At 42.4% G+C, this 23166-nt stretch overlaps 1 protein-coding gene across 3 annotated transcripts in view; it reads left to right on the top strand.

Moving 5' to 3' along the window:
- The window catches only part of CTTNBP2 (cortactin binding protein 2), a 156667-nt gene that overhangs the window by 55351 nt on the left and 78150 nt on the right, over positions 1 to 23166 (top strand). For 2 of the 3 annotated variants that reach the window (XM_055123699.1, XM_055123698.1), the window contains exons 3-4: positions 9446 to 9670; positions 20856 to 22316. In XM_055123699.1, coding sequence (XP_054979674.1) covers positions 9446 to 9670; positions 20856 to 22316 — 1686 coding nt within the window. Of the gene's footprint in view, positions 1 to 9445; positions 9671 to 20855; positions 22317 to 23166 lie in introns of those variants that run through there. The other variant, XM_055123700.1, reaches the window with a different exon arrangement.

The raw sequence follows: 23166 nt of genomic DNA, 5'->3' as shown, positions 1-23166 counted from the left end.
TATCAGCATCCCATATGGTCCCCTGAGCACCGCCACGAGTAATTCCTGAATGCAAAGCCAGGAGTAAACTCTATGCATCGCCAGGTGTGACCAAAAAGAAAAAAAAATCCTTGTAACTTTTAATGTATGCTCAGAAAAAATAGTTAGGTTGCTATAGTACAAGACAATCTAATAGTCACTATAACTTCTAACTTGACTTATGGATGGCTTTTTAAAAAGTGTTTATTTTAATCACTATTTTTCCAAGTTTAGTTAACCTGTGTTATTTTAAATAAAATTATAAAAATTAAAATGTAGGGTGCAATAGCACAGCAGGTAGGGCATTTGCCTTGCATGCAGCCAACCTGGGTTAGATTATCAGCATCCCATATGGTTCCCTGAGCACCGCCAGGGGTGATTCCTAGGTGCAGAGACAGGAGTAACCCCTGTGCATCACCTGGTGTGACCCAAAAAGAAAACAAAAAAAGAAAAAGAAAGAAAAAGCTAAAATGCAGATTTGGGTAAAGGTTAAATTGGGATGGTGCCTGACATTGAACTAGGGTGCATGTAAAGCAAGTTTCTTAACCCCTGTACTAGCTCACCAACCAGCCTCTAATTTTTTTTTTTTTGCTTTTTTTTTGGGGTCACACCCGGCAATGCACAGGGGTTACTCCTGGCTCTGCACTCAGGAATCACCCCTGGCGGTGCTCAGGGGACCATATGGGATGCTGGGATTTGAACCCGGGTCGGCTGCGTGCAAAGCAAACGCCCTACCCACTGTGCTATCTCTCCAGCCCCGACCAGCCTCTAATTTTTATTTTTAGTGTTGAACCATAGTGCCTATTTCTTGAAATTTAACATCATTTTGTCTTTTATTTTAACATAAACATTTTATCCATAGCCACTAGTCATAGGGCATAGTAATGGAAATTTTTATTTCTATCTCTAGTAAGTGTGTGATATTCCATTAATAGCTGTTCAAGTTACAAAAATGTAAAAGACCTGATTTTCACTGTGTGGTAGAGGGAAAGATGGAGGTAATTCTGACAAGTAACTGCTGAGGGCAGTGATGGCAAGTTGTTTTCTCTGTGTTGCAAGTTCTCTCTGTTGGCTAGCTGGCGAGAACTGTTACAGGCAAATTGCAGTGTCTTATCTGGACACAGCTTGACAGATTCTGATAATTTTATAACATCTTTTCTGAGCAGGAGAGCAGAACTCTGCAACCTTTTACAGAACTCTGCAGCCTGTTCACAAAGGTGCTTTGGACCATATTCATGGCTCAGCTGAGCACTGACTGATGTGTATAAAGGAGCCAGTGGCATCTAAGCCACAATAAAGGAAGGATGGTCACTAGGAGGAGAAGATTTCTTCTGATTTTGGCCTCTGCAAGACCAACCCATTGCATGGGTTTGGTTAGAATGGTGTCCATATTCTGAGAGAAAGTGAGTGTAGGTTGACGTGTGTTTTGCAGATGTTAGCCTCAGGAATGCATTAAATATAATTGGTGGGGATATGTAATTCAAAATATATAGTCAGTGTATTCCTGGCACAGTAATTTCCACACATCTAGATAATAGGGTCCGTGATCAGAAAGGAAATTGTAGGGGGCAGAATGGTTAGGAGTGAGGCTGAAGGGAAAGTGAGCTGGGTTTGCCATTCCAGTATTGCAGAGCGGATCCTGTAATAAACCTCCCACTCCATTCCAGTGTCTTGTACATTCAAGTATTATCTTAAAAGTATGCACTGAAAAGCATTATTTACTTTATAGCAATTTTATTCTTCATCTAGGAATTTAAATTTTATTTCTGGCAGGTGAACTTCTTTCAGACATTTGAGATCGTTGAAAAGCAAGCACTATGCTTCTCCAAGCAACTTTATACATGTTATATTGCTGTTCCATTTTCTGCAATTCACTAGTCACCTATTCCATCTGTGTGTGAGAGAGAGAGGAGAAAGGGGGGGGGAGAGAGAGGGAGAGGGAGAGGAAGGAGAAGGAGAGGTGGGAGAGGGGAGAGGGAAGAGAGATGTACAGATCTGTAAGCTTGTTCTTACCTGATCATTGGCTCTCTTTGAGTGAGAATGAGCTTTGGGAATGTTGACTTATATCTGGCTATTTCCATTCATCTGCAAGAAGAATTTTCCTTCTTCTTCTTCTTTTTTTTTTTCAGAAAAGAGCTCTTAATCTTACTTATTCCCAGTCTTACTGAGTGCCATATAATTAATTAATTTAGAACTGCGTAAGTAAATGCTTTTGTTGATGGTTTTGGAAAACTCTGTTGTTGAGAAACCATTTGAGTTTTCAAAACCATTTTTATTGAGGTACATGGATTTGCAATGCTGTTCACTATAATTTTCCTGGATATTCATTCCAGCACCACCCTCATCACCAGAGTACCCGCTTCTCTCTACCAGTCTCCCAAGAACCCCTCTCTCACCCTTCCCTGTGTAAGCTTAGTTATGTGGACAAAATCTTCAGTTATGATGACTTTGGCCATTTGTTGTCCCCTTGCTATTTTTTTTTTTATCTCATATTTGGGATAGAATTGGAATTATCCCTCTTCTCTCTTTCTGTTTGTTTTGGAAGTAGTGACATCTACGCATAGGTGAATAAAGTTAATTTGAAGTTTAACAAAATTGTAAACGAATGATAAATTGATAAAGTATTTTTTGAAACTATTTTTTACAGTACATATTTTAAAAGTTAATGTTATGAATAATTCTGTGCAAATATATTTTACAATTTATATGAAATAGATAAAAATCTTACAAATGTCAAATTTACTAAGAGTGAAGAGAATTAATGAAATTATAAAGGGAGAATCTAAATAGGTATATAAAAGTAAAAATGTGTGTTTTTTTCTTTAATAAAGGGAATATTGACTTCATCCTAGGAAATACTTTATAGACATTACTTAAGTGTCTGCAAAAATAAGTAAAGGATTATAATAAAGGTTTATGGGTGTTTAAAAAACCCATCTGATCAGATATGTAAAATTCAATATAAATGAAATATTAATTCACTATTACAAATGTATATTTACCCTTTATGTAGGAGAAAACAAACTTTTTCTGATCTAGTAGAGGGCAACTCTAAGCACCTTTAGTGAATGTCATTCTAAGTGCCGAGAGCTGAGGAGTTTATCTTGCCTTTTCTGAACTCCTTTAAAGCTTCATGCAAGACTGGTTTCAGTGCTATGAATTCCCTAAGCCTTTGCCTTTGCCCTTGTCTTTTATTTTATTTAATTGTTGTTTGTCTGTTTGAGGCCACATCGAGCAGTGCTCAGGGCTTACTTTTGGCTCTGCTCTCAGGGATCATTTCTGGAGGGGTTCGGGGACAGTATAGGGTGCTCAGGATTGGACCCAGGCTGGTCACGTGCAAGGCAAGTACCTTACCTGCTGTACTGTTGCTCCAGCTCCCATAATTACTGTAGTTCTACTGAAGAGATTATCAATCTCTTGTCAATCCATCTCTTAATTCTGAGTCTGCTTGTATGTAACATTAGTTGTAAATAACTAATCTTTAGGCTTATTTTCCAACCAGTTCAGTTGATCTTACCAAATAATGAAAGTAAAGAAGGTAGGAACTCTAGCACAAATTTTCTACCAAAAATGGTCATATTTTTACTTTTTTCTTGTGATGCTTTCAAAATCTTATAAAACTTAAAATTTGGATTAAAATAAAAAATATATATATTTGTCAATGTACTTAGAGTTCTGTAATGAGTCTGTTTTTATAGTTAGTCTGTGTCTTCATAATGACTCATTTCCCTAAAGTGCACTTATTTTCAAGTAATTGTGATGTATAAACCAAGAATTTATATGCACATTTAGCTGTTCCTTTTCTGAGAAGCAGGCCATTTCATACCCACCAAGATAAACATTTCAGCTCATTTTTGTAACATAGTCTTGTTCAATATTAAAAAAAATTTTATGCATTGCTGATCTTCCCTTAATTTAAAATATGTAGTACATTAGAAACAAAAAACATTGTAAAGGAAGATATCTTGAAAAAGGTCATCGTTTTACAGACTGTTAAAATGAATAATCATTAATTGTTAAAAAGTGGGCAAAGTTATAGAATTTCAAATGACTTAGACATGTGTTCAATTACAGATGCTTTTTGAACTTTTTCAGATAAAAGAAGAGGAGGCAGCACTGAGGGTTGATGGTCACTAGGGAGTCATCTGGGCAATGAAGGGGGCAACATTCCCAAGTATGATGTATCACATAGACAAAGTGGTGGGTGTAATGTTGGAACATGGAACATTGTATGCCTGAAACTTTGGGACTTTATTGTGAATCACGGTGCCTAAATTTAATTTTTTTTCAAAATGTTGTCCCTTGACAGACTTAACTTTTTTTTTTTTTTCATTTTGGGTCACACCCGGTGAGGCTCACAGGTTACTCCTGGCTTTGCACTCAGGAATTACTCCTGTCAGTGCTCAGGGGATGTTGGGACTCGAACCCGTGTCAGCCATGTGCAAGGCAGACGCCCTATGGGCAGTGCTATGCTCCAGCCCCAAGAGACTTAACTTTTTACAGGAAAAAAAGTTAAAAAAAATCTAAGCTCTTTTTTCAGGGGACTCTAGCCTATACATTGTGTTCACCCACATCTGTTAGATGTTACATTTATCCATTTAACAAGTCCTCAGTACACACCGGCTGTGTGCTTTCTGATGGGTTGGAAGGATATCAGCCTTACGTAAATGCCCCCACCTGAAAGGCTCTGCGAGTAAATGTTTTGGAGAAGGCACAGCCCATGTAGGCTCAGCGAGTGGTTGAATTCTTCCTATAATCCAAGATCACACACTGGGTGTGCCGCCAGTGTGTCTGTCCTTTGTCCGAGAGTATTGCTTTTAGTTTACTGGGTCTACTGTTCCACATTGGTATTCAGTACGCCAGTGGGGTCTGTTGGTGTTCTTTCTTTATCTAATCAAACGGGGTCTTAAACTTCATCATAAACACTTTGCTCATATTTGCAAAGAAAATGAGCAGAGTTGTATTTATGAACCTTTTACATTTCACATTTTCAGCCGAAAAAATATTTTACTCATGTTTAACAGTGTTGCAGTATGACCATCTATCAAAGCTAGTGATTTAAAAATAAAACCATTTATCAAAAGATAGTACACAAAACTTTGATCCTAGTTAAACATGTATGTATATGTATTTTCAGACCATTAAAATGATTTCAGCACAAATAAGTCCATTATGTATGTGTAGGTCTCTCCTCTCTGTCAGAAAATAGTTTTCAGTGCTGTGGTAATAAAGCAAAGGACTGGAGTACATACCTTGCATACTTGAGGCCTCAAGTTGGATACCAACTTCACTTGACCCCTCATCCCTGAGCATGGCCAGGGAAGCCCATCATAAGTAATTTTAATCTGGTTAAGAAAGGCTTGAGTTGGGGCCAGAGAGAATTGATACTCTGAGTAGGTTGCTCACCTTGCATGTAGCCAGCCAGGTTTCAATCCCCAGTACCCCATATGGTAGGTACCCCAGCCCACCAGCAGTGATCCTGTATCATATAGCATGAAGTAAGTCCTGAGCACTGTGACCCAGAAAACCAAAGAAAGAGAGAGGGAGGGAAAGGAAGGAAGGAAGGAAGGAAAGAAGGAAGGAAGGAAGGAAGGAAGGGAGGGAGGGAGGGAGGGAAGGGAGGGAGGGAAGGGAGGGAGGAAGGAAGGAAGGAAGGAAGGAAGGAAGGAAGGAAGGAAGGAAGGAAGGAAGGAAGGAAGGAAGGAAGGAAGGAAGGAAGGAAGGGAGGGAGAGAAAGGGAGGGAGGAAGGCAGGCCAGTTTTCAGTAAGTCATTGAGTTTTATACATCATGAAGTATGTTAAATGAGTACATTGGCTTGAGGTAATTATAATGGATGGCCTATTAAAATGTTAAGATTCAGCAGGGGGACTACTAAGATAAATACTGCATATTAAAGCGAAGCATGATTTTTCTTTTGTTTTGGTTTGGGGTCACACGCAGCAGTGCTCAGGGGTTACTCTTGATAGGCTTGGTGACCATGTGGGATGATGAGGGATCAAACCTGGGTCAGTTGTGTGCAAGGCCAGCGCCTTACTTGCTATACTATCTCTCCCACCTCGAGATGCAATTAAAAAAAATATATGTATATATACATATATAAATATTTGAAATTCAATTTTGACTTTTGTCTGGTTTCGTTTGGTTTTGAGGCCACACCCGGCAGCGCTCAGGGCTTACTCCTGGCTCTACAGTCAGATCAGCCTCCTGACTGGCTTAGGGGATCCTATGAGATTCCAGGAACGGGGGTCAGACCAAACACCAGTCTGCTGCATGCAAAGCAAGCACCTTATCCCCTGAACTGTCTCTCTGGCTCCAGAAGTTTAATTTTGACTTTTAATCTTCTTAACTATATTGGGAATATAAAAGAATTTAGTTATTAAAAAAATTAAAGGGAAAGATTTTTAAATTGAAGGACTTTCTCTGGAGAGAATGATACTGAGCCTCACCCCCTCCACTTCTTCCTGCCTTCATCTCAAATCAGAAGGAAAACAGCTTCTAGAAGACTGTTTAATGACTTAGTAGGTTTCTCCTGTAGGTCTTGGTAGGCTGAGTGGTGGTGAGGCTGAAAAGGTAGGAATGCCGTGGAAGTGACAGGAAGATTGGTTACACAGTTCTCAGATTTTAACAGTGATTCGCAAATGTTTCCTATAGACTATAGGTTTAACTAACTGCACCGAAGAGGGCCATGGATTGATTCAGAACCCTTTCAATAGGAAAGTCTGGAGAACATGGACACTTGGTCAATAAAAATGGGATATTGATGTATATTTCAGACGCAAGGCCACCCAACTCAGGGGGTTGCAGTGTGTGCTGTGACCAAACCCCTATGCTTGGTTGCTTGGTATGCTACTGCTAATTTGAAATTCTTCATTTTTGTGGGATTTTTCTTATGTTTTTCCCTATGGAGGATGTAGTGCTTGAGATTAAAGCCAGATCCTCATACATGCAAAGCCTGCAGAATTACATCTGTGACCCTAAATTATACATACTTAAAGAAAAATCACCACTTTTCAACTTTGCACTGTTCCTAGCTATGCTCTCTGCCTTAAATTTATGACTTCAGAGAGGGGATCACTAAGTCAATGATGGTTGGAGGAATCATTCATGATGGGAGATATGTGCTGAAAGTAGATAAGGGACCAAATGTGATAGTCTCTCAGTATCTGTATTGCAAGCCACAATGCCCAAAAGTAGAGAGAGAGTATGGGCAAATTGTCTGCTATAGAGGCAGGGGAGGGTTGGAAAGGGCGGGTGGGTGGGGGGGGAATACTGGGGACATTGGTGGTGGAGACTGCACCAGTGGAGGGATGGGTGTTCGATCATTGTATGACTGAAACTCAAACATGAAAGTTTTGTAACTTTATCTCACGGTGATTCAATTAAAGACAAAATTTATGACTTCAAGAAACTATGGATGAAGGAGTCCAAGCAGTAAAGGGAGAAAGTGTTCCTCTGTAGTTGCCAAGGCTTTCATTCAAAAAGAGCAGATAGGACCATCTACCAAAACCAGTCAAGTAGAATGCTCCTGTTCCCTCACTTCAATCTTCAGTATCTACCACTAATTCCCTTCATGCCATCAAGGGCAGAAACAATTTAGAGAAAAGTGGAGATGATTTGGATGGGAGGAGTTTATCATAATCCCATTCCCGGCACAGCAGAACCAAGCTGGGGTAGAGAAACTGTCATGCCACAGTGGCTTGGATATTTGGATAACCATAAGGTACCTGTTTCATGACTCTCACCATTGACTCTGTATTAGGTAAGAAGTAATTAGAAAAGCTATATTGCTGTCCCAGGTTTTATTAGGGCCAAGGGAAGGAGCTATATACAGAATAACATGAGGAGAAAAGTGAAGGACAAAATGAAATTGTATTTGGTTGCATCTCTCAGGCACTACTTGCTCAGCGCATCGATTACATAACTGAATTTGAAAAATGCAGGAACACCAAATGCTTTTTGACTCATGTGCTTGTCATCTATTAAGTTTAAAATGATCCTCTGAAAACTAGCTTAAAATATTGGTGAAGCTTGGCTTTTTAAAAAACCTTGTTTTATAATCAAGTAAGAAGAAAAAAAGGTTAAAGTTTTCCATTTGTCCCACAACTATGTTTATTCGGTTGTTGGCTTGCTGACAGTAGTGTAAAAGTAGAAAAGTTAAGTTGGTCAAGGCAGTTGTTTCAAAGTGATAAATGTATGCAGTTTTTTTTGGGAAACATATTTAGCATTTTGGATAATTAGGCTTGATTTATTGTAATTTATTTTCCTATTGGCAGTGAGGTAGAATAATTTTTTACTAGTGGCTATTCCAAATGACCTGGCTTGGAAAATGTTGCTAGTTTTTCATTTATTTCCATTACCAGTTTTTATTTTATGCAAAGCCTGTTGCAGTCTAATTATAGAAAATTGCATTTAGTGCCATGTGGGTGTGCAATTAACTTTGACGCTGATGGAGTGACATTTAGAGGAAATGAGGTTATATTCTTTCCTGGGATTCTGTGAACTATATTTTAATGCCCTTCAATGAGGATGATGTATGTGCATTTTTGTAAAACTTTTAGTGTTTTGGAGTTGATCACGTTCTACAAAATGTGATGGTTGTGATTATTTTTTAGGCACAGCTTCATGAAATATTTTATTCTTTTAAAAATAGCCATATATAATTTTTTTCTGGCTATATTAAATTTGTTTGAGATTATTTGTATTTTGTATGTTTTATCATGATAATTGCAAAAAGTGTAAGTTCTGTCGTCGGATGATTTCTGAACTCGTGCTAGAAACGATTTTCATTCTTGACCTTTGGGATTTTACTTTAAATTAAAAAGCACATCATATGGGTGGCTGGCACGAGAGTTCAAAAGGCTGGGGTGCATGCCTTTTGGGCGACGTCCTGAGTTGCCTTCTCAGCATCACATAGTGCCTCTCAGCTCTGCCAGGGTGGCCCAGCTGGCCTCCAGCAGGACTGCCAGCCTCCGGCATTAAACTGTGAAACTCAATTGGCTAAGAATGTTCAAGGAATGAATGACTCTTGGGGCTCCAGAGCACTGCTTAGAGACCCCTCAGTCACCCCCCCTCCCCGCCCCGAAAGGCTGAACGTAAAACACAGATCCTTGGAGTGAGAGCATCACAGAGAAAACAATGTTTGCATGGTGTGTAACGTGAGAGACAGTGCTCTTTAAGGCAGATTTGAAAGTAGGGCAAATGGCATGCCTGGCAAGTCAGGGGTGGGGGAGCATCTGGCCACGGGGGTCACGTTGTGGTTCACTGGCAATGGCTCCTCTGTCACTGCCCAGCAGCATATGTGAGCCATTACTCCCACAGATGTGAGTCATGTTTGGAAAACGAAATCACACGACCTTCTTTTAAAGATCGTTCTGTATATTTTTTTTTGTTCTCTCACTTCACCGTACCCCTCTGATTTTGTTCTAGGCACGCCGGAAGGAGGTGTTTATCCAGGAACGGTATGGAAGATTTAATTTAAACGACCCATTCTTGGCACTCCAGAGAGACTATGAAGCAGGTGCCAGTGACAAAGAGAAGAAGCCCGTTTGCACCAACCCACTCTCGATCCTTGAAGCCGTCATGGCCCACTGCAGGAAAATGCAGGAGAGAATGGCCGCCCAGCTTGCTGCTGCCGAGAGCAGACAAAAGAAGGTACTGAGCTGCCCAGACTCTCTCTCTCTCTCTCTCTCTCTCTCTCTCTCTCTCTCTCTCCCCCCCCCCATATCACAACCAAGAGGAAAGAAACTACCTCCTAGATGGTGGCTTGTTCTTAAGTCATACATTTGCAAGAAGGTTTTGAACAAGCATTTCATCTTGATAAGTCCAAAATGCCCAAGGATTCTGGTGACCCTTCTAAGTTGCACCTTAAAATAAAAGTCACATGGTGGTGGGGACCTAACTCAGCAGACTACAACATGGGCTTTGCTTGTGTTCTCTCCCCAGCATGGTCTGGTTTGCCCAGCACTCTGGTAGCCCTGGGGGTCCCCAGCAATGTCAGGCTTCAGCAGCTCTGAATTGCGAGGCCTGAGGGCTAAACCTTCAGAGCCACACATAGAGGCCAAACATCGTCACCAGGAGTGGCTTCTGGGCCCCCAGGTACTACTTGGGAGCCTCCCCTCCCACTCCCCGAATAAATTAAAGTAAAATTAAAACTAAGAAACAGCACTGGGGGAGCACGAGGAAAGAAGGCTTGGAGTAGAAGTGACACTGGTCAGTGGTGGAGAGTCTTTGGCACTTCTGGTGGTAGAGAAAGCGCAGTAGATGTTCATCAAAGCCATAAACACTACCACGATCATGTTCACTTACTTATAATAGTTGGTTTTTAAAGGAAGAAAACTAAAGACAACATAAAGGAAGTAGGACAAGGAGTATTATCCCCTTTATCCATACAAACTGTAAAATGCAGTGACCGTCTCAAGATGGTTTTGTCCTTAAATATTGTATTTTCAAGATGGATTGGGTGAAATCCATCTTAGAAATCCAACTTAGAAAATATAAAAAAGATTCTGATGGCCCTTCTCAGAAGTAACTTAAAAATAACACAAAGAAAATGGGGGGGGGAATATGTGTATATTGTGTATATATATATACATATGTATATACGTACACACATATATATGTGTGTGTGTATATATATATATATATATATATATATATATATGTTTCTTTTAAGGGTTTATTTGATGCTTTTCTGTAAACAAGAATTTTGTTTGTTTGTTTTCTGGGCTTCTGTTTCCGGGTGCCAAAGACATGTGTTACAGCTTGGGGGTCAGCCAGTAATGCAGCCAGGATTCTTATCTCACGGCGACAGCCCCCTCAGCTTACTTTACCCCAGATCCAATCTCCAATATTTCTTTGCAGTGAGAAATTATTCTTTCATTTTTTAATGATGTCTTTAGAGAGCAAAAGTGGCTCTGGCAGACTAGAATGAGGGCTGCTTTGGTAGCTGGAATCTCCAGTCCTGGTGAGTGTCAGACTCACCTCCTGGGACAGGGACAGGGGTGGGGGGAGTGTGAGGGGGGGGGCTAGGTCTGCTGCAGACCTACAGGCTCCTGCTCACATGTGTTTCATTTCAGCTAAGCTCCTCCCTCTTCCCCTCTTCTCCGCCAACACACACACATTCACTGCACGTGAGTGCATGCTTCAAAGAGTACAGTGTGATAAAACATCACTGCACTCAGCCGTATGGAAATAGAAGGTCTTCCAATCTGCTGCCAATCTGCTGATTCTCTTCAGGAGGAAGGAGAGTGAGGACGTCAGAGAAGATAATGTTGTCTGGTGTGATTAGAATGAAAAGTAATAGTGCTTCCAACCTTTTTTTTTTAAAAGGGATAAAAATGGAACGTTTTTTCCTCTCTGTCCTTTTCAGAGAACTTTCTGCAGTGCACATTTAGCCCATGGTGGAAAACTAACCCAAATGTACTAAACTACCGATATTCACAATATTGTCACTTAATGTTCATATTTTGCCCTATGATTTTATCTTCAAATTAACATGTGTGCCAGTGTTCTGGTAAAGCTGTTGAACCAAGCAGTTCTTTCCCTCAGTATGTCACTTTGTGAAAAACTAAAGCTCTGGGCGAAGTAACAGAATAGTAGAAGGCCTCCCATGGATGGGATGCAAAATAAAACCATTTGTGCCGGCTCTTACAACCCCTCTACATCCCCCAGCACACAACCACTACAGTGTCCGGAGATGTGCAAACCTCTCCACAACTGCATCATCAAGTGCCATTCTATTGCAGTTGATGTCACTGAGGCTTCTTTGTATAGCTTGGATGAAATATATTTCAATTAAGTTCTTACCATGTCAGATGTTAGATGAACTATTTCATCATAAATTCTTTTTGCTGGGTTTTGTGCTGAATTATCAAAAAAAAGACATATTTTGCTTTCACAATGATTTTCATTTAATATATATAAAGCACATGCCTTCTTAAATTTCACTCCAGTTTTACATTTTATTTATCATTTTCCTATAGGAGAAAAAAGGGAGGAATTCATTTCTAGTTGAATCAAATATATATATATATATTTTATCTAACAATCCCCTCCCCCCTCCACACCCCCCCCCCCCCTTTAAATCAATTTACTTCCTGTTTATTTCTAACTGACTGGGTCAGGTCCAACCTGCCTGGGAGTGAAAGGAAATTGTTTCTGCCCTCTGGGTCCTGAGAGACTAATATGAAATGAGGCAATGATCTGTCTCCCATTTGTAATGGAGATACAGCCGGACTTTTTGGTCAGATCCATTGTTGTCTCAGCAAAGGGTGCCCCACCGGGGTCTGCTGCACTTTGCCTGGAAAGGATGTTCTATCCCAGTCATTTGGGTATGATTGAAGTTACCGTTTTTTTCTCATTTTCTGTATCTTATAAGGAAAATATCCCATTCACTGGTAACACCAGAAACATCAGTCCTCTTTTTAGCACCAAAATTACCTATCCCCAATCGTTCCAAAAGTTCGTAGTTCATTCTTGTTGAATGTACGATTTTAATTGCTTTGCTAGCATAGACCATAAAAAACACAGCTCTCTAAAATCTAAAAGCAGGATGATTTTTTAATTTAATTAAGTTGATATGTTTGGATTTGGGGACCACACCTGGCTCAGGGTTCACTCCTGGCTCTTTGCTCAGGGATCACTCCTGGTGGGACTTGGGGGACCACATGGGTGCCGGCGATTAAAACTGAGTTGGCCATGTGCAAGTCAATGGCAAAGACTCTACCCGCTCTATTATCTATCTGACCTCTGCAGGGTGATTTTCTTTTAAAAATCTTAAAAAAAAAAATATTAGCCCAGTACTTTCAGTTAGTGCCACAGCAAGAGTCAGGGAAAGCAAAAGTCCCCTTTACCACCATTCAAGTCTTCATTATTTATCACCCAGCCATAGCAGCCATAGCCCTTTGATAAATCTGAGACATTTGGCCTGAATGTGGCTCTGGTTGGCCTCTCAAGGGGAAGAAGAGACTTTGAGTTCATTCATGCATTGGGTCCTGCTGGGACTGCTAATAGGAGGGTTAACCATTCAGTAGTTTGCAGGCCAGAAAAATTTGGGCACGAGTCAATTTGGCAAATGGATTGCTCCTATAGAGCCTCTTTGAATAAGCTAATAAGCAGTCATCCTGGGGAACCTTATCTCTGATTAATATGCTTCCCTGTCTTGCGCCAGTAACCCAGGGCAGAGTAATATGTGGGCTTTTAGTATTTATCTTGCATGTTATCTGCTAATAGAGTTTCAACTGTAATTTGTTTTCAGATATTTTCTTCTTCATCCTTTGAAACAATAATTTCTTATCCCAAAAGTGGAAAGACTTTTTAAATAAGAAGCCGAGATAGAACTTGGAAATTCAGCAGGGTGAAATTTTATTAATTTTTTATTTTACTAGTGAGAAGCTAAAGTAGCTTTGTTTATTAGATAGGTTGCCCCCATCCCATCACTATCTGAAAATGATGTCTTTCTAATTGACATGATAACAGGCTTTTCTAGGGGTTGGGACCCATATTACCATGAATTTGGGTGGGATCATCTTTGAGCCTTCCCAGACACAAAAATAAACCAGGAAATCATAAGTATGCCCTGTTTTCTGAGAGCAGGAAAATCTAGTGCTTCTTCTGTGGGGCCACTCATCCTAATGAGGTCAGTTGTGTGACAGCAATTCAGTAGTAGATAATAAACAGATAGTAAATATCAGACACAATTCAAACTTTGAGCAAGTAAAGGCAACTTTGGTTGACTGAGGTAGAAAAAGCACATGTTGTTTGGATTGCAAGATGGTGCCCAGGAGCAAGACGACTAGGAGACTAGCTCTTGCCAGCCAGCATCACAGACAAGTGCTTGTCACAGATTCTGTTTTAATGGGAGATACAACATGCTGACCCAGGCAGCCTTGAGCGGAGCCCATCCTGTCTCTGCATCTTTACATCGCTCATTTCCTGACAGGTGCATCTGATTGGACAAACGTAGGCCCCACTTAGTGCAAGGAGGTCTTGCAAAGTGACTCTCAGACATATTTAGTAGAGTGGAGAATTCTGATCTTAAAAGTCGTTTCAAGTGCCAGACACTAGGATAAAAATGACAAATGGGCTAAAAGAAATAGAGCCACAAAATAGTTTTATGTCATATACTTCCCCCCCTATTATAGTTATATTGTGTTTTGCTGAATATATATTTTCTGTGTCTTCTACTTCATTTTTTTAAATACTTATATCATCTGTTAATATCATTTTAAGCCTCTTTATAGAATTACGCTCTAAGGTAATATCTAAAGTAACATTTTTAGGAAAGGGATTTAGGAGATTTTGTTCATGCATGGTTTTATCTCCTGCCCGTGTCTTTTTTGTAATTTGCAGTTGCACTCCAGAGTGCATTTTCTCCCAGGAGCATGGCAGGTGTGTGGTAAGGGGGCGCTGGATATTGTGGGCTGTGCCTAGAGACTGAAGAGAGGCAGTGGCTGGTACTTGTCTTGTCTTCTCTCTCTCTAAACTCTATCCCTAGAGGAAGAGGCAGGTGACAACTGCAGAGCCCTGAGTGCTGATTACCCTATGGGGACGGGAAATCTTAAAAAAATTATCAAAGAACTATGATTTATAAAGTGATTCATAGTTGAGTTTTAGACATACAGTGTTTCAGAACTGATCCCAGCAGGAGTATCAACTTCCCTCCGCTAGTGTTCCCAGGTTCCCTCCCCACACCCCTGCCCCCTAGCCTGCATCTTGACAGGCATGGGGTGGGCAGTCTTTAATCCACAGTCTTATGATGCTTGTTTACCAAGACAGAACAGGTGGGTTGGGTCACCAGGTAGGAAAGACACAAAGTTTCTAATGAGTTAAAAAAAGAAGATACACACACACACACACACACACACACACACACATAAGAGCAATAAGAAATAGTTAAAAGTCATCGCCAGAGTACTTTGTGGTTGTGACAAACATGTATACGCTGCCATCTCATTTTACAAATGGCCATAATTGCTCTCCTCCACTTTGAATTAGAACTAATTGCCTTTACATTGCTGCTCTTCTCCCACGTACATAGTTTTCCCTTTCATTCTATAAAAATACGTGTTTGGTGCCTCTTCATTCATGGCTCCAAGTCTGGGTGCTATTCTTGGAGCAACCACCCACTTTCTCACTACCAGTGAATCTGTGCTAGTTCTTCTAAGCTCTTCCACATGAGCCATTGCATAAGGTGATGCAAAACTTCCCTTTGATAACTATTTAAATGTGGCTGTGGGAGATATAAGTTGGACAATAAAAGGAGTCAGCTGGAGCTCAGTATCTACTTATAGAGGATCCTGAATTCTTTTGTAATTCAGTGGTTTGTGGTTGGGTTGGCAGTGGGGAGTGTCTCCATCCCAATACCTTATTCAGGTTCATCACCTCTGAACTGCTGCTTCAGGTTGGCTCAGATTTGGCCAGTGAGAGCCCTTTTAGTAGGTTTTTCACTTGTTCTGGGAGTTTCCCTTCACTTCTGAGTATTTTCTTACTTTCTTAGAGCAAGATATTCAGGGATTAGAATTGGTTATTAATTACCACCGGGACAGTTTGTTCCTTTTGAATGGAAAATGGTGTTTAGAAACTAATCTATGGAATTCCGTGTATCATACTTGTATTTATGTATACTATTATATAGGCGTTTGTGTGTGTGTATTCTGATCAGACCACAAGCTCTTACTAATGTTGATACCTCTAATTACATTCCAGTACCAGAGAGAATATTCTTGGCTCTTCTCAACTTAAAACTAACTTATGGAATAATGAGACACTACATTATTCTATAATACATTTGCTCATTTACTCAGACCTCCAGTACGCTAAATGTAGTTTAAGAATTGTTACTCCACACTGCTGAAAAAGGCACACATTAAAGACCTATTACTTAATCTTCCTTATAATACTTTTAAAAAATGTATATATGTAAAATTTACACATAATAAACGTAATTGATGGATTTTAAAAATGGATGTGCTTGTATAATCTGTATCTTTTATCACACTAAGTTTCCACCATCACAGAGCATTTCCTGGAATATTTTTCCAGGAAATACTCTCCCATCATTTAGGCAACAACTCAACACACAGGCAAAGTCCATTTTGATGCTTGTTTGTTTTTAAATATGTTTTACAGGGGAAGGGGGGCAGAAACATTGCATAAGTGTTTATATTTTATCATGGAATTTTCACAGAGTTGGGTGCACTGTGTACTTTACAATACATTGCCTCATTTTAATTCCATGCAGTAATCATGGGCATTTCTCTGCTTGTGCTACTAGCAGAACCAGAGAGAACTAATGTATGGAGAGAAAACTTTCCAAGCTAAGAAATTGAAACTTAGTTTTCACACCTCTTATTCAAGCACAAAAATTTTGCCTTGGAAAATTTCAGAGAATTTTTAATACAAATTATTTTAAAGTATGAAGATTTAGTTTGGGAATATAGAGAGTGAAAGGTTGGGAGAGAGGGGGCTGTTTAAGAGTCATACACAGCAGCATAATCACTGATGGAGCAAGTCTTAGAAATGCTAGGAGAGAAGTTAATTGCTAAAACACATCTGACCTTTAATAGATGGAAACCTTTCTCCCTTGGTGGCAGGAAGAACATATGGATTGGCATGGTTATAAAAAGGCCTAAGGCAGGAGAAAGGGTGTCCATAGGGTGAGTCATTCTGAATTTTCTTGACAAAAGAATCTATTAGGGTGGACTGTGATTTAATGGAACGGTCATTAGGTAAGCTGGAGAGAGACAGGCAGAGCTTTAACTGTGTCCTGAAATAAATTGGAGAGGAACGTAAACAAAGTTAGACTGAGTGATTGATGGTTGGGCCTCAGGTTTAGCTGAGTTCAAAGTCCTGTGTTCAGAGGTGCATCAATTGTATGGTTTTGGTTTCCTCTATGCTCTGCTCTCTGTGGTCAGATTAAAAAGACAGGACTGGGGGCTGGAGCAATACCACAGTGGTAGGGCGTTTGCCTTGCCCGCGGCCGACCCAGGTTCGATTCCCAGCATCCCATATGGTCCCCTGAGCACCGCCAGGGATTATTCCTGAGTGCATGAGCCAGGAGTAACCTCTGTGTATTGCCGGGTGTGACCCAAAAAGCAAAAAAAAAAAAAAACAGGACTGGGCCATGGCTCAAAGGGCTGGAGCAAATGCTTTGTACACCGGAGCCTGGCTCTTGGCAGTTCCTGGTATACCACAGGACATCCTCCACCCCAGCCCCCACCAGACCCACCACCAGCCTTCATCGAGTAGAGGCAGAACTTAGTCTGAGATAGGCTTTATCAGACAGGAGTGATGGGACAAAGATAAAAAAAAAATTGTTTCTCCTTTATGGCAGCATTGTTTTCTGTATTGTGTTCCTTCAATTTGAATCTGAAATGCAAGATAATCATTAATTAGAAGTGTTATGGACCGTGGTGAAGAACTGTGTAAGTGAGATGTGTTACACATGGTCAGAATAGCTTGGCTAGGGGCAGCTGAAGGATGGCAGTGTTCAGCGCTGGTTAATGGCTGACTTCAAGGAAGTGACTGACTCAGTTGCTAGCAGGTTGCTTTAGGAAATTAAGTTCCCCATTGAAGTTCCACAGTACATTTCTCTCGCTTCAGAGGCAAATTATGAAATTCATATTTTAAAAAATAAACAGAAAACTGACCTAGTTTGTACTTTTCCTTGTACTCAAGAACTTGGGGAAGGGAGTATTAATAAAATTGTTTAAAATGATTAAAATTGCTCTAAGTCCTAATTGTGTGCCATTGTAGTTGTAGCCATTGCTGGGTGCCTGTGCTTTACATACAAATACATTTTAAAAGTTATAAAGCACCCATATTGTTTTCCAAAAGGGCTGAACCAGTCAGCATTCCCACCCGAAAAATTAGAAATTGAGCTTCCGTTTGATACCACTCTTGGGAATATATCCCAGAGAGGCAAAAAGGTATAGTAGAAATGACATCTGCATTTCTATGTTCATTGCAGCACTGTTTACAATAGCCACAATCTGCAAAAAACCAGAGTACCCAAAAACAGATGACTGGTTAAAGAAACTCTGGTACATCTACATTTACACAATGGAATACTATGCAGCTGTCAGAAAAGATGAAGTCATGAAATTTGCATATAAGTGGATCAACATGGAAAGTATCATGTTGAGTGAAATGAGTCAGAAAGAAAGAGACAGACATAGAAAGATTGCAGTCATAAAGTAGCAGAGAGGTACAAGCTTGCAATGATGCAATTTCTGGCAGAAATTTCTCTGGACTTAGTTACTAAAATACTAAAATACAGAAATCCAAAACCATGTGGCCGCCAGTGCGGTCGCTTGACCTCGTATCTCTTCATTCTCAGCAATGGAAAACTAATTATCAAATGCTTCCTTTTCAGCAGGTCCGACTTTGGGGGGAGGAACTCCAAACAATAATAGTGAGTTTTTTGTTTAAATATTGAATATAATCAAAGTAAAGTGAAAGTAAAGTTAAATTTATCAGTTACACAGGTGGGGTGGGGGTTTGGGAAGGTGGGGGGTTGGGAGGAGGCATACTGTGATTCTTGGTGGTGGAATATGTGCACTGGTGAAGGGATGGGTGTTCAAGCATTTGTATAACAGAGACTTAAATCTGAAAGCTTTGTAACTTTCCACAAGGTGATTCAATAAAAATAAATTAAAAATTTTTTTTTAAAAGTTATAAAGCACCCAGTATCTAACAACATAATTATTTCCCAAATCTTACCAAATCTAGTTAATGGAGTCACCCCAGTTTGTCATACAGTAGAGAATATGCATATGAGTAAGTTTCTCATTATTCTGGGGGAGTTATTTATATTCTCATTCCTCTGCTTGTTGGACCCATTTTATTCTGTTCAGCAACTACTTCAAATTAGTAAGCACCCAAGATGGATGAATATTTTTGACTCCTTGTAGGGTAGTAACCACCTACCATGGGGCTCTACTTTTGGCCTCTTGCATGGTCATTGGAGGGGGATAGAGCCCTGTTCTCACAGTAGGGGGAGAAACAGGAGCACATCCTCACCACGTCTCCTCTTCCAATGACACTGATGGGGAGAAGCTGATTTCAGGAAGTCCTGGCTCTCTGGACACTGAGTGCTTGCTGGGGACCACACCTTTTGTGGTACTCACACACTCTGACTGACAGGGACCACAGACAGCAGAGCTGCCTAGGTGCAGACGGCACAGCTGCTGGGATTGAGCTTTGGAGCATCTAAGATGCCGGGATGGAACCCAGGACCATGAACCTAGGCCTGCTTTCTAAGCGGCTGAACTATTTTTCAGGGCCCTGAAAAAAACGCTTCTTTGGAGAGCATGAGCCCCAGGGACCCAAGACCTGTGACAGTACCTGCTTTTGAAGGAGATTTGTTTCTGTCTAGGTAGAAAGCCCAGGGCCTGGCAAGTGGCTGGATAAGGAGGTAGGCTGGGTATGGGGCCTCCCCTTGCCCATCTAGAGCAGTTCACCCCTTGCATTGTACACACTGCTTACTGCGGGAGCTCTGCGTGGAGATGTGCGGTGACATTCTAGGCTGAGAGAGCAGTAAGACCCCAAGGCAAGTCCCTGTTTCCAAATGTCCAAGAAATGCCTAGTATTTATGTAGCAGATCTCATTGAGTAAGTGGAAATGGTCTAGGAGGTAAGGTCAGACTCTGGGGTCACTGACTCTGATTATAATTTAAATCAGAGATATTACTTTAGCTCTTTGTTGTTTTCAAAAAACTCTCATATGTTTTCTAGCATTTTCACAGGAACCCATTCTAAGGTGCTCCAAGAAGCTAAAGAGGAAAGCAGCTATAAAGCTGGAGAGATACGGGGAAGGCACTTGCCTTGCATGCGGCTGATCTAAGTTTGATCCCTGGCACTGCATATGGTTCCCCAGGAGTGAGCCGTGAGCATCACCAAGTGTCGTCCCAAAACCAAAACAGAAAAAGGAAAAAGCTAAATAATGAGTTAGCTCATAGAAGGGCTTAAAATTTAACTGTAGTCCTGTTGACAGCACTCTTTATTATGTTGTCTGACATATTACCTAGGTTGTTCTGAAGCACCATATATATATGTATATATATATATTTGTGTATATGTATATATAAGACACTGAGATTTACAAAGTTGTCCATTGTTTCAGACATACAATTTTGCAATACCAGCCCTTTTGTAATAAAAAAAATCATTTTTAATGCACTACACTGCGCTGTAGCACTGTCGTTCCGTTGTTCATCAATTTGCTCGAGCGGGCACCAGTAAGGTCTCCATAAAGTCTCAGCTGGGGGAAGATAGCTTGAAGGGCTGAGGTGCATATGCTTTGTAGCCCAAGTCCCCCAGTTAGATCCCCAGTACCACGTGCATCGAGTGTAGCCTTAGGGTCTTTCACACTGCAGCAGTTGCCATGGTGGCTTCTAGGACTGCTGAGTGTGGCTGTGCTGCCTGAGCACTGACCTTCAGAACCTGAAGTGGCCCCAGGTCCCCTCGGCACTGCTCAGTTCCGCCACGCTAGTAAAATCCCACCCGAGTTGGTCACAGAGATCTAATTTGACCCAAACAGATCCTCCTGAACTCTGGACGGTGATTCGAAGCAACTGGTTTCTGTTCTTTTTCGTGGTTTGCATTATTCAATATTTTGAAATTCTCTATTGCCGTGCCTTCCCTTGGGGTTGTAAAACCACGTGCATCAGTTTTCACACATCAGAGAGCTTCGCGCGTCATTCCCAGCACAGCGCTCCTGGGAATCCCTCAACAGCAAACGCCGCTGTTAGAGAGAGAGTCGCCATCTCGCTAGAAAAGGTAACTTCTCTAGTGTGCCCACCCAGTCACCAGGGCCGCCCTCTGCTTTTTCCTTACAGCTGGAGACGGAGAAGCTGCAGTTACAGGCACTGGAGCAGGAGCACAAGAAGCTGGCGGCGCGCCTGGAGGAGGAGCGCACCAAGAACAAGCACGTGGTGCTCATGCTGGTCAAGGAGTGTAAGCAGCTGTCGGGCAGAGTGCTCGAGGAGGCGCAGAAGCTCGACGAGGTCATGGGCGAGCTGGAAGAGGAGAAGAAGAAGACCAGCGCGCTGGAGGAGGAGCTCTCGGCCGAGAAGCGCCGGGGCGCGGAGATGGAGGCGCAGCTGGAGAAGCAGCTCTCCGAGTTCGACACGGAGCGCGAGCAGCTGCGGGCCAAGCTGCACCGGGAAGAGGCGCACACGGCCGACCTCAAGGAGGAGATCGACAAGCTGAAGAAGATGATCGAGCAGCTGAAAAAGGGCCCGGACAGCAAGCCCAGCCTCCCCCTCGCCCGGAAGGCAAAGGACCGGCGGGCCGTCTCCATCTCGGTGGCCACGGAAGGACCGGCGACCCGCTCTGTCGCTTGCCAGACAGATCCCGTGACAGAAAGCGCCGACCCGGCGAAGAAGTTGCCCTTGACCGTACCCGTCAAGCCCCCCACGGGAAGCCCCCTCGTCCCTGCGAATGCAAAAGGCGGGGTGTGCCCCGCGCTGGTCAGGCCGGCTTCCCACGGGGACTCGCCCGGCGCCTCCGTGCCCACGGCCCCGACTCCAGGTGCAAACAGACTAGAGGAAAATGGGCCCAGCCCCGGCCCCCCGGGCCCGAGCACCGATCCAGCCCTGCCTGCCGCCGCCGCCGCCGCCGTGCAGCCCCCTAGCCTGGCTCCCCAGGGCTCCCAGCCCGCCGCACCCGCGCACAGTTTACATTCACCGTGTGCCAATGCGTCTCTGCACCCGGGGCTGAACCCGCGCGTCCAGGCCGCGAGGTTCCGATTCCAGGGCAATGCCAATGACCCCGACCAAAACGGAAACACCACGCAGAGTCCTCCTTCCAGGGATGTGTCCCCGACGAGTCGCGACAACCTGGTGGCCAAACAGCTGGCTCGCAATACCGTGACCCAGGCTCTGTCAAGATTCACCAGCCCTCAAACGGGAACGCCCCCCAGGCCAGGAGGCCCCCCGACGGGAGACGCGGGCACCCACCTTCCAGTCGGTCGGACCGGTTTAAAGACTCCCAGCGCAGCTCGAGTTGACCGAGGAAACCCGCCTCCCATCCCTCCCAAAAAGCCAGGGCTCTCCCAAGCCCCTTCTCCCCCACACCCCCAACTCAAGGCTATCATGGATAGCAGGGCCTCCAGTGCGGGGGCCAAAGTCGATAACAAAACTGTGGCATCACCTCCTTCCACCCTGCCCCAAGGGAGCAGGGTCGTAACAGAGGAGAATCTCACTAAGTCATCTTCCCCTCAGCTGCCACCAAAACCGTCCATAGATTTAACTGTGGCACCTGCCGGCTGTGCCGTTTCAGCCCTGGCCACGTCTCAGGTGGGTGCCCGGCCTGCTGAAACCCCTGGACTGAACCAGCCTGCATGTTCAGAACGTTCCCCTGTCCTCCCCAGCACCATTGCCTTTCGCTCTCCCATAAACCCTGTTAGTGCCGCATCCTGTAGAGCAGGTGCCTCAGACAGCCTCCTGGTAACAGCATCAGGTAAAGGGATTCAAATATTACACCGTCCTCTTATGATCGTGGTCTGTCCAGTCACTGGCCTTCACTTTCTTCACATTGCTTGGAAACTTTTTTTTTTCATATTTTTCTTTCTTCACTTGCCGCTTCTGCCCTCCATCTCCATCTCTCTCTCCATTTCTCTCTCTCTCTCTCTCTCTCTCTCTCTCTCTCTCTCTCTCTCTCTCCCTCTCTTTCTCTCTTTCTCTCTCTCATTACTCTCCTTTTTTTAGTATTTTTCTTTAAACATTCCAGGGTATGGCGATTCATCTTGCTATATGAATTTGCAGTTTTGTTTTGCTAAGAGCTTTCTTCTTTTAAAATAACCTGAAAACCACGGTCCGGAGCACATGGAAACCATTAATTTAGACTCAAGTATTACCGTGGAATGAAAGATTCTTCCTTCTCATTAAATATTTATCTCACAGACTCCCACACTAGTGGGGCATCACCAGACAGCCTGTGCTCAGCTCTGTCCCTCTGCGATGAAATTGAAAATGCTGCTTTCCAGGAGTCTTCTCTGCAGTCCGCTTTGGATTGTCAAGTTGATTCTGTTTGTTCTGGGATCAGCATCGTCTTAAGTTTCAGTATCAGTCTGGTGGTGTGTTTTAACCTCAAAAACACAGCATGCATATTTATCAGTCCGTTCTAAGTTTGGTTTCTTTCAAAGTC

Source organism: Sorex araneus, chromosome 1 (assembly GCF_027595985.1).
Source record: "Sorex araneus isolate mSorAra2 chromosome 1, mSorAra2.pri, whole genome shotgun sequence".
NCBI lineage: Eukaryota > Metazoa > Chordata > Mammalia > Eulipotyphla > Soricidae > Sorex > Sorex araneus.
Note: the sequence above shows the minus strand (reverse complement) of the source record. Positions and strands in the feature narration are given on the sequence as shown.